This window comes from Crinia signifera, chromosome 4 (assembly GCF_055691185.1).
Source record: "Crinia signifera chromosome 4, ASM5569118v1, whole genome shotgun sequence".
Taxonomy (NCBI): Eukaryota; Metazoa; Chordata; class Amphibia; order Anura; family Myobatrachidae; genus Crinia; species Crinia signifera.
The window spans coordinates 279,423,766-279,435,920 of record NC_139220.1 but is presented as its reverse complement, the minus strand read 5'-3'; the positions used below and the strand labels follow the sequence as shown (position 1 = coordinate 279,435,920).

Here is a 12,155-nt window from a genome sequence, read left to right as displayed (position 1 = left end):
TTTCGGTTAAGGAATTTTAAACCTGTATTAACTTGGTTGTAGGTCTTAAGCTATTTACACACAGAGCGATTGTTCTAAGCGATTTTGTCTACATCGTCAAAATCGCTTAGACGGTTTCCCTGAATCGCTCCGTGTGTACACAGCGGGCGATAGTAATGCACGGCCTCGCAGCATCACTATTGCCCAGCCGAATAGACACTGCAGGCAAGAATATTCTTGCTAGATGCTGCAGTGTCTATTTGCTGTGCACATGGGCTGCTGTTGGGGATAACCGTCGGCTTATTTCCAGCAGCTTAGTCAAAATCGGCCAGCAGCAGCCCGTGTGTGCACCCCTTAATTGTGTCTTTTAGTGCACACAACTTGTGTACAATTGTTTATGGTAGTTAAAGGAGCTATTTATGTATTTATTTATTAATTCATTGATTACCAGTTATTTATAAAACGCTCACACATGTTCCGCAGCACTTTATAGAGAATATTTCTCCATTCACATTAGTCCCTGACCTAGTGGAGCTTACAATCTACATTTATATCAACACCACAAAATATTTATATTTTTCCATTGAATATCTGGCGGGCCGATGTAGTCATGATGCCAAGAGGATAGAAAGGAATTACAACATTGCTGTACAAGGTTGAAAACCATGAACTGACATTGTATTATCTTTGGTGGGGTTTATTTTAGTATTCTTTTTACATTTTACATTATATTGTTTATATATTATATATTCCTTGTATTATATGTTTTATCCTCTGTATGAAATACTTTTATATTTTCTAGTAATATAGTGAGAAAATATTTGTGAATTTTAGGTCAAACTTTCTGAAATAAGTACACATTGAGGGTCATTCACCCCAGTCCCAGTAGCACTACAGGGCACCACCTGTAGATCACTTTAACGTCCACCACCCCAGCAGCACCCAGACACATTCTTCCCAAATGCTTATACCTGCTATGGGGCGCATAAAGCAGAAATGAGAGAAAATGGAAAGGTTGGTGTGCCCCCTTCAGGGTTGATACCCGGAGGTAACCGCCTTCCATAGTTTCCAGTATTTATGCTCCTGTATAATAATTATTGGGAAGAGAAAAGGGGTTTTCGGGCCCTGCACTAGACAAATGATAATAGACGAGTTTAGACGCTGATGTTCTCTACTCAAAAATTCCACAAAGTTACTAACTACCCTCTAAAATCTATGGTAGTAAATAACAAAGATAATATATAGGGGATTGGTGGTGCTCCCCGAGGTATATAAAGTGAAGGAAAGACTGGAGGAAAAGAAGACTTTGTTGGAGCACTGCTAGTTTTGATTGAATTAGCAGTGCCCCAACAAAAAGTCTTCTTTTCCTCCAGTCTTTCTAGATACTAAATACCATAGTAGGTTGAAACTGGTTCAAAGTTAAATAAAAAAAGATGCAGTTGTAAAATAAGTTAGTCTGTAAAATAATATATCAGCAGTCTTCTCCTTCCTAGACGGAGTGAGAAAAATACTTATATTTAAAAAACTGCCATCAAAGATCGCTGCCACTCTAGTTATACTATATTTACAGGGTCTTTGATGTATTCAGAGAAGCAGATGCCTAATCATCATCAGCATGCAACTTGCACCAGTGGTCACTAAGGCCCTTATTCTAGTTCACGCTTTCTGACAAAATCCTTCGGTACTTATGTATTATCTGGGCTCCCATGTTAAATACACCCCATTTTTTCATACCCCTACTATCCAAATATGCATGGAGTTGATTTTATATAGTGTGGCGAGCGCAGCGAGCCACCGTGCCCGAAGCGTGGCGAGCCCCGCGAGGGGACGCAGTCTCATAAGAAAAACGGGAGCCCAGATATTACATAAGTACCAATCCTTCTTAGATGGACAAAACCATGTGCACTGCAGGTGGGGCAGATGTTACTTGTGCAGAGATAATTAGATTTGGGTGGGGTTTTTCTTCAAAGTGAGATCTATATTGCAGTGTAAAAATAAAGCAGCCAGTATTTACCCTGCACAGAAACAAAATAACTCACCCAAATCTAATTCTCTCTGCACATTTTACATCTGCCCACATGCAGTGCACATGGTTTTGTCCATCTAAGAAGGATTTTGTCAGAAAGAGTGAACTAGAATAAGGCCCTAAGTACCAGCAGTTTATCCTGCTCTAATCAGGAGTGACGGTGTTGTCCTCAGGGCACTGTGCCATAGCACTACTTGCACACCTAGTTAAGGCCCTATTGTTTTGGGACACATTTTGCAATGGGGCATCCTTAATGTACTTTGACCTATTCTCTCCGGCTAAACCCGATTGTCAATCCATTTTTCCCAGGGAGTTGGAAGTGGTATTTGCACTATGGCAAAAGACACATTATGTGAATTGATGCTTATCTGCAATTACAGGTAAAAAAAAAAGAGCAAGTTGTGGGAGACTAAAGGTATTTATTCGATGATTTCCTAAAAGAAAGACTGCCATCTAGTGGCATCAGCTGACACCACAGACCAAAACTGAAAATGGAATTTTTTGATTACACTATATTCTAGGTGGACACAGAAAAAATCACTTACACCTACCGGCGGCTGCCGCTGAATAGGACTGACAGTCTCCGGCTGCTGTTGATTAAGAGGAATCTTGTGAGAACTACCGACCTCTCGCGAGAATTCCCCTGTACTTGACTCCCGGCAAAGCCGCTGGGCGTGTGGGCGGGCCACTCAGACCAACTACGCCCCTGGGCATGAGGTTCCGCACCCTTGCTGTAAAGCTACTGTACACCACATTTACTTAGACCCACATATTGACGATTTTATAATGTAATATTTACTTGCTAATTTTGAAGCAATTTCTGCTTTAATAAAAGCTTGGGCCACCTGCAAAGTATTGTCACTGGGATGTGTACCTCTGTCCCCTCATGCCACTAACCAATTATACTCATCCCGCGGCTGGAGATGACATCCTCACAGACTTCAAAAGGGTCTGTATGTTTATATCTATATTTAAAGGCACCTAAATTGGAAAACTGTCAGTGGCTAAGCCTATGACAGTGCACAGGAAACAGAGACACTGGTAAATCCGCTATTATGGAAATCTCTTACACCAGGTGATAAATGTATTAGCCTGCACATTTTTAAGTTCAAGGCTATTATAAGTACGGTCCATGCAAGATTTTAGTGTGTAGACTTGTGTCTTCTAATAAGAGAGTAACAGTGAGATGTGTGCATGCTTGTGTGTGCAAAAGTTAGAGGGAAAAAAAAGTAAAAAACGAAAACCAGAAAAAAATAGTTGGCTGTGAGTGGCCAGACTGTCAATCAAAGCTTCCCCCATTTACTTCAATGGTGGGAACCTCTCCATTGAAGTCAATGATGGTCAACGATCCATTGTAGTCAATGATGGAAACTGCAAGGCTGACTTCTATTAACATTTTTTAACAAAGTTTTTTGCATGATTTTGGGTGCGAGTATAGAACTTATACTCATTAAGCTTTGAAAACATCTGGATGCAAGTTTGGCTACTGCAAACTGTAGGAGTGCAAGAAACACTCAAGTTTGTATGTTCTCACAGCCTATTACATGTCTGTGCAAGTTTGGCAAAGTGAGCGAGTTTAGCACTAAACTAGCGCATTACCAGTTATATTGAGATTTCCTGACAGACAGTGCCCAAAACTTGGTACAATATAAGAGAGTTCTATAGGGATGTACACATGGGCTGGGTGATTTTGAGCAAGCGATTTGGCTAAGTCAAAATCGAGATGTTGCTAAGCCGTCGTATATGTATTGTTCATATATACATGTGCTAATTCTGTGCATAAAACAGCTATATTTATCATGTCAAAAGACCAGAACGATCTTTTCAGCTGACTTGTAACACAAGATACGGAAATGAATCCGTCAATAGTAAAGGTACTAATGATTGGTCACACACACCTGTGTACAACACCTAGCCAGGTATAAGACCAGCCCACACAATTTAACTCCTTATCCTCAATTGAAAAAGCTGCCGTAGCGCGGCAAAACGCGTCTTGGAAAGGAATTCTTGTTGCCGCCATTGAGACAGTGGACCTGGAGGAATTTCTCATTCATTTGAGCTCCACGACATCTAGTACAACTCGGTCCTTGTCACCACCTCATAAGCGCAACAGCGGAGTGTCCCAGAAGACGACACGCAGCCGCTTTACCTCCTTGCGGCACACGGCTGCTACAATCACAGCAGGGCGCACGAGACCCACAAATAAGGCAGTCTCCGCTCGCCACAGTGTTCAGCGGCTTGCACTTGGCTCGCTGGCCGGTGCAGCTACTCTGTTACCATCCAACACTGTCAGGCGTGTGGCGGAGTGGCGCATTCATCTACCCGAATTGGGACCTGCTGAAGATATTCTATCTACATGTAAGCTCAGTGGCTGTCGTCTTCATCGACACAACAAGGGTTGACCGCACGGACTCTGCAATTTCGGTTCGCTGCCATAAAGCCCCCTAAGGAACATCCTTTGTGGATTACAAAATCCCTGTTGGGAGATTCTACAATATTCATTTACTCCCACAGAGCGCTGGTATTTTTACCTTTTAAATTGGGACACTAGTACCTGGCTTCATATGCGCATATGAGAAACACCTACCGGGACTTGGTAACTATATACCATATTGAATCAGCACCTTACTATTGCACATGTTTTTAACTATTTTTATGCTTACCTTATAATTAATTTTATGTTTTCTGTGTATATTATGTGTCTTATTTGTTACTAATTTTTCATACTATATGTCCATTCAATAAATTGTTGTATTTGTGTGCATAAGGCGCCCACTGGTATTTCTCTTCTTTCTTCTAACTTTTTGGGGGCGGCAACCCCCTCCCAGAGGGCAGCCATTTGCACACAGCATCCAAGCATTAGCCCATAGCGCTCAAAGTATATTGTGTTCCATCACCAGCAGCTTAGCCCGTGTGTACAGCCAAATACACTGTGGCCCTCATTCAGCCAACCAAATGCCGAATTCATGAATGTCTGCCCCCGCAATACGTGCGGGGCAGAAATCATTCGATGGTTGCCGACCATCAAATGATTTGTTAAGCACTCACAAATCTTATGGTGCATACACACTGGGGCGATTATAGCAAATATCGCTGGAAATATGGTCGCTGAGCGACCGTATTGCCAGCAATGGGAGTGTGCACCGGCGATAAATTGCCGGGTGCGCGCTCCCGTTTTCTGCCCGTAGTGATCGCTGGTCGCAGGAGCTTGCTCCCCCGGCAGTTTCTTTTGCATCAGCGACCATCTCCAGCAAACAGGACACCGAGCAATATATCGCTCAGCGTGAGCGATATATCGCTCGGCGATATATATCGCCCCATGTGTACAGGGCTTAAGTCACTCTATGGTGACTTAGGTTTTTGGCACCCTGTTACGGAAACAGGGCGGGTGACATCAGCTGCCTGCCCCTGACACCTGTGTCATGCCGCAATTTAAATAGGAATGCCATGAAACGCTGGGCGTTCCCATGGGCTCTGCCCGTCGCTGCCGCCCCCCCCCCCCTCCTGCACTGCTCTGTGCAAATGGGCCAGGGAATAATCAGTTGAGCTTATTCTGTACATACTAGACTCTGCTGTAGGAAAGCTTTGAGAACACACTTTTCATAATCTGTTAAAAGGGAGGACAAAGTACAAGGTTTTGTCTCTGCTGGTAACAGCCATTGTCTTTCAATGCCAATGAGCACAGTGCTTTCGTATTTGGTCTTTTGTTTAACTGTTTATAGTAAGTGGTCTTCTACTACATGAATTGCTGCTTTTTGACACAGTTGACCATTTTCTTCTCATTTAAACGGGATACGGTCACTAAGTCGACACTGAAGGTTGACATACATTAGATCAACCACTAAACGGCGACAGGGCTTCAGTCAACACATAAAATAGGTCAATAGGGTCAACACAAGCATTAGGTTGACAATGGGAGGGTTGACAGTCAAAATGTCGACATGAGTTTTTCTCATTTTGTTTTCTCCAAAACAGGCGGTATTTCATACCCTACTATCCACTAGGGGGCAGCAGCCTGTCCTCTCTCCCTGCAGTGGTGTGCGAAGCCAGCCGTACCCACCTGCTTTTGCTGGCCTATAGGCTTCTCTCCGCAGCATTGTCAGAGGGATCCGACACAGATCCCTCCCAGCATGGCCTGCGGCCAGTGCCAGATTAAGCCTTCGGGGGGCCCGGGGCACTTTAGACAGGGGGGCCCCCTTGCACTTGTCATTACTGGCCGCACACTGCATGGGGGAATATTACACTGTCAAAACACAGAGTAAAGGCAGTATAAACTTTGTCAATGGTAACTTCAGGGGATATATATATATATATACACACACACATACGCACGCACACACACACACACATACATACCACATGAAAAGCCTGTGTTTGTCCCTCTGCACCTTACTCTGTAGGAGACCTCACAGACCCAGTGCTGCCTCTGATTAAAAACCCTCCCATGACTAGGCTGCTGCTGCTGTTATCCATGGGCCTGAGAAGCATGTAATGAGCTTCACCAATCAGAGCTCAGCACAAACGTCTCAGCCTCTGCCCTCTGGTGCAAAGTGTCATGGGACTTAGTCAACTCCCAGTAATGCACTGCATGCTTGGTTCCGATTGCTCAGCACCATTAATCATTGTCACATTTGCAGATAGGTGAAGCTGCAGCACTACCCCACTCCCATGCAGAAAAAACCTGTAGCTAAAAAAAAAAAATTTTTTTTTTTTTTTAAAATACATGCCAACCACAGGGGGCCCCTAGCTAGAGGGGGGCCCAGGGGCACTGACCCCTTGTGCCCCCATTATAATCCGGCCCTGCCTGCGGCCAGGCCATCGCTCTGCGCAGACCCAGAAGTCCAGGGATGGAGCCACATCGCAAAGGACAACTCTTATCGCAAGAGCCATCCTTTCCATTACTAATCACATATGTAAGTGCATATGTGATTAATAACGATGGGGTTATCCGGTGATGTGACGTGCAGAGGGGTGGTGGATATTATAACATCCCGTCCTGGGTCTCTGAAGAGTGCATATCCCAACTTTGAATACATTTCTTAAGTAATACTATAATGATGTTCTCACCTTTATTCCGCCAGTCTCTCCGTTCTGCCAGACATAACCCATCACCATATGACTAAGGATCACCCTGGCCAGGCGCATCTGTCTGTGCCCTCTCAGGCGCTGTATATCCAGCTCTGGCATCTATGGGGAAACCAGAAGATTCCACAATTTACTGTAACTATGAAGATAATGATTTGTACACATACAGTATCAACCCCACAGCTTGGTACATAATGAAGACAAGTTACAATGCTGACAATGAATTGTTCTATTCACCAGATCACACAGATTTTATGCCCTGTAAAACATTATGTTTGATGTGTAAAAATATAGTAAGTGTAGCTTTCACTAATAAAGCAGAAGTACAATAATGGCCATCAAAAAGCATTAGGGCAGATGTATTAAGCCTTAACAAGAGATAAATGCATGGTTGATAAAGAGAGATGTGCTGCCAGCCAATCAGCTCCTTACTGACTTTTTCAAACACAGCCTGTAACATGGCAGTTGGCAGGTGATTGGCTGGACGTTTATCTCTCCTTATCACCCTTGCATTTATCTCTTGTTAAAGCTTAATACATCTGCCTGTTTGTAATGGTCTCCTACCTTCTAGTGGTCAAATTTGCCATTGCAATCAGGTTTACCAGTCAGCAGAGCAGCCTTCCAGCTAGTAAACCTGAAGGACAAGGGTGCCTTAAGCTGGGTACCTACACACAACCAGAGGCGTAGCTAGGGCGGAGCACCAGCTCCGGGCGCCGACATGTCATCTGGCGCCAGAGCTCTGCCGCCAGCACCCAGCCCTGCAAGACAACTTCATCACTCCCCACATACAGCCGACATCATCATCATTCCCCGACGGCTTCCAGAGACGTCATCAGTAGGCGCGCGCTGGGCAGCCGGACGGATCGGCGCTGAGCTCCGGTGAAGAAGACGCCACAGCCATCATCTGTGAGACCCCGCAGTACAGCATAGTGCCAGCGGCACAGAGGGACCGATCCAGCAGCGGGACCTGTTTGCCATTGTGCGCTTTGCACAAACTTTCTCAGGTACCCATCAGGGGGCGTGCACTACAGGGAGTCGGGACTCCAGCTCCCTGTAACACAACCTCCTTGCTCACAGAGACAGCATTGACTTTTAATAACTTTTACTTGTTGACATTCAGCCCCTTCCCCATATGTGTAATTCTTTGCACAAAATAAAAGATTCACATTTAATTCACATTGCACTGTCTGTTCATCAACATAATCCCATACCTCCCAACATGACCCTCTCCAGGAGGGACACATTGCTCTGTTTCTGGACTTTCCACTTAATGTATGATTACCATCACCTGTGTTCAGACACCATTCTCATTACTTATGCTGGCCACACATCAGACCAACTTTCCCCCAACCATCCAACTAGTTGCTTGGATGGAATAAAAATATGGTACTGGATGGGAGCAAATGTAATATTTACTTCAGAAATAGACGCTCAGACACGGTACTGTAGTTGAACCTGTTTGATTTTAAAAATTTTACTGAATGTTTTTGTCCATTTTCCTGGGTTTGTGAGCACATTTCTGATTGTCCTTTGCTCCCATCCAGTACCATATGTTTATTCCATCCAAGCAACTAGTTGGATGGTTGGATGAAAGTTGGTCTGATGTGTGGCCAGCATTAGCCTGTTCAAAACAGGTTATAGCAATCATACATTCAAAGGGAAGTCCAGAAACAGAGCATTGTGTCCCTCCTGGAGAGGGTCATGTTGGGAGGTATATAATCCCCAATAGGAGCACTGTATTTTAGATCCTGATTCAGCATATAGTGGTGCATCACACTGACATTCAGAATAGAATAATAATTTATTGTCACTACAACATTAAAAAATGTACAGTGAAATTCACAAGGAAGAAAAGAAGAGAAGAAGGAAATACTCATCAGGAGCATGCATTACTTCAACTATTCCACCTATAGGCAGCGCCAACATCTCGTCCAATTCCGCAGCCCTGCTCGCCTGCTCCCTGCTGTGCCCTGCATCAGTCTGCACTGCGGACAGTTAAAACCCGGCGAGCGCTTTCACTGCACATGCGCCGGTTTGGGACGCCGGAGGAAGGTATGCGGCGCCATGATGTCACAACATCATCAACGTCATGGCGCCGCATCCCTGCTTCCGGCGTCCCAAACCGGCGCATGCGCGATGTGAGAGCGCTCGCCGGGTTTTAACTTTCCCACTGACTGATGCCGGGCACAGCGGGCATCAACATCATGGCGCCGCATTCTTGGCACCGGAGACCCTATCCAGGTGTCAAGGGATGAGCGCTGTGGGGTCCTATTATTATTATTATACAGGGGAACAGCCTTATTATTATACCGGGGGAGCAATCTGTGGAGTCCTTTTACTATTATTATTATACAGGGGGAGCAGCCTGTGGTGTCCTTTTATTATACAGGGGGAGCAGCCTGTGGTGTCCTTTTATTAAACAGAGGGAGCAGCCTGTGGTGTCCTTTTATTATACAGGGGGAGCAGCCTGTGGTGTCCTTTTATTATACAGGGGGAGCAGCCTGTGGTGTCCTTTTATTATACAGGGGGAGCAGCCTGTGGGGTCCTGTTATTATTAATGAGCAAGGTCAGTCCTCTTAGCAACAAGCAAGGTCAGTCCCCCTTGGCAACGAGCAAGGACAGTCCCCCTTTTCGCCGCGCGGGGGGGGGGGGGGCGCGAAACATGCCCTTGCTCCGGGCACCGTGGAACCAAGCTACACCACTGACAACAGCTGTGCGGCCCAGCAATGTGACAGAATGATAAATGATACCACCAAACATACTGCACGATAACCTGTTTAACAGAGCAAGGTATCGCTACAGGCTGCATGTAACACCACCACTCCAGGCGTGGAATGTCCAGATGGATGTGCAGCACATACAATAGGACAATGCAAAAATTCAATTCATCAACCGATGACTTGGGTATATTTAAGGGTTCATGGATCGAACCAGTATATCGTAGCGTGTACGCAGCTTAACCCTTCAATCTGAAAATGACTCATGCATTTAGCGCCATTACCAACCAGGGCTCCACCCTGCGATCCCCGCAGTCGCATTCAGTCCCCCTGCTCCTGCACTCGCAGCGGACGCTGTACGTAATTCAGCATAGTACCGATGGCGGCGCATCACATGGTTTCCCTGCTCCCCCAGAGGCACTACGCTAATTGCGTACAGCGTCCGTGGCAAGTGCCGGAGCAGGGGGACTGAATGCGACTGGCGGGGAGTCACCGTGGATTGCGGGGAGTCAGCGGGGATTGACGCGTGCCCAGGCCGGAGGAGGGTAAGTATAGACCAGGCATTTTACCCCCACTATCCATGTCATACCCCCAGTATCCATGCCGGCGTGGAGTTGATTTTATAAAGTGTGGCAAGTGCAGCGAGCCACCAAGCCCAAAAGCGTGGCGAGCCCCGCAAGAGGACACGTATCCTCTGCGCTCGCCACTCTTCGGGCTCGGTGGCTTGCTGCACTCGCCACACTTTATAAAATCAACTCCACGCCCACGTGGACACTGGGGGTATGACGTGGATAGTGGGGATATTAAGCATTGTGTATTTTTAGGGCTCCAGAGCCACTTACGTAGTTTACTTAGCCAGCATAGTGCTGTATTGGTACTCTGAATACACCACTACGTAAACTACGTACCGGGCGCCCTGATAATACACAAGTACCATTCATGCTTATGTATTTCTGAAATTATTTTACTGATATTTTCAGTAAAATAGGACAAGTCTCTGAGATCGGAATGGTATCATTGGATAGACAGTAACTAGGTCGACACCACTAGGTCGACATGCATGAAGGTAGACATGGGTTATGTCGACAGGTCATTAGGTTGACACAAGCATTAGGTCAACATGGGGAGGGTCGACAGTCAAAAGGTCGACATGGGATTTTTCACTTTTTATTTGTCCCGAATTTCAACACCGTCCACATGGACACTGAAACGTAGCACCGCATCCCATCGCCATGCTTCGGGCACAGTGCCTCTCTACGCTCGGCAGTGGATGGTAGGGCATGAAATACCGCCTGTCAGCACGTCAGCTCAAAAAAAGTGAAAAAACCCAATGTCGACCTAATGATTGTGTCGACCTAATGACCTGTCGACCTTCATGCATGTTGACCTTCAGTCATGTCAACCTAGTTACTGCAGACCTAGTGACCGTATCCCCTCAGATCTGGCTGTATCCTCATCACCCACTTACCAAATAAAGTGGGTGGCCCGGGGACACATGGGCAATATGTGTCCGATGCATGCACAAAGTACCTAACATTTTGAGCCATGGGCTGCAACTACAATGGGACCTGACTCAGACTCAATGTCTTGGGATATCCTGAAGACTGCCAAAGTATGCAGGACCTCCACAAATACACTTCCATGCCTGTTGGGTGGGAATACTGCAGTATGGTGAATAGCAGCCATTAACGCCATGCCCACACTGAGTGAGCATGTATAAGAGAATATAATTCCATGATGCATCCTGCCCTGTTGCCCACATTGTGAAGCAAATTGATATCATACCTTCCCACCTGTGTATATTGTTTATGGGAGCTATGAAAGGTGGCCAAGTGCGACCATACCCCTTACATCCAGCCATTCCCGGTCACAGCGGCCATACTCACCCTCCTAACTTCATCTCGCAGTTTCTTTGTTTCAATCAAGTCAGGTAAATGTTCTGCAATGTCCATCCAGGGTTTGTAATAGTCAGGAAGTTTGTCCTGTACCCAAAATAAATGGATTAAATATTTAATAAAACCTATTTTATCAAAGCAAATAACATAAACATAATTCCATGCCCAGCACCAACACCCAATGGGCCTGAGTTTGAGTTGCCGTAAAGCAAGTAACTTTGTATCTGGAACAAACTACATTGCCCTGCAAGGGGAGCAAATATGCAGGATAAATACAGGATGTAGTCAGAACAGTCACTAACAATGCGGATGGTATAGGAACTAGGGTTAGTTTTAGGGTTAGGCACTAAGAAGAAGGGTTAGGGTTAGGCTATGAGAGGAGATGGTTAGGCTGTGGGAGTGGATGGTTAGGGTTAGGCTGTGAGAGGGGTTGGTTAGGGTTAGGCTGTGAGA

At 45.6% G+C, this 12,155-nt stretch overlaps 1 protein-coding gene across 1 annotated transcript in view; it reads right to left on the bottom strand.

Moving 5' to 3' along the window:
- The window catches only part of IDO2 (indoleamine 2,3-dioxygenase 2), a 52,425-nt gene that overhangs the window by 34,913 nt on the left and 5,357 nt on the right, over positions 1-12,155 (bottom strand). Inside the window, exons 2-3 of the mRNA XM_083184746.1 lie at positions 11,694-11,789; positions 7,073-7,192 (exon numbers count right to left, since the gene is read on the bottom strand). Of these exons, the coding sequence (XP_083040872.1) occupies positions 7,073-7,192; positions 11,694-11,789 (216 nt within the window). The remainder of the gene's footprint in view (positions 1-7,072; positions 7,193-11,693; positions 11,790-12,155) is intronic.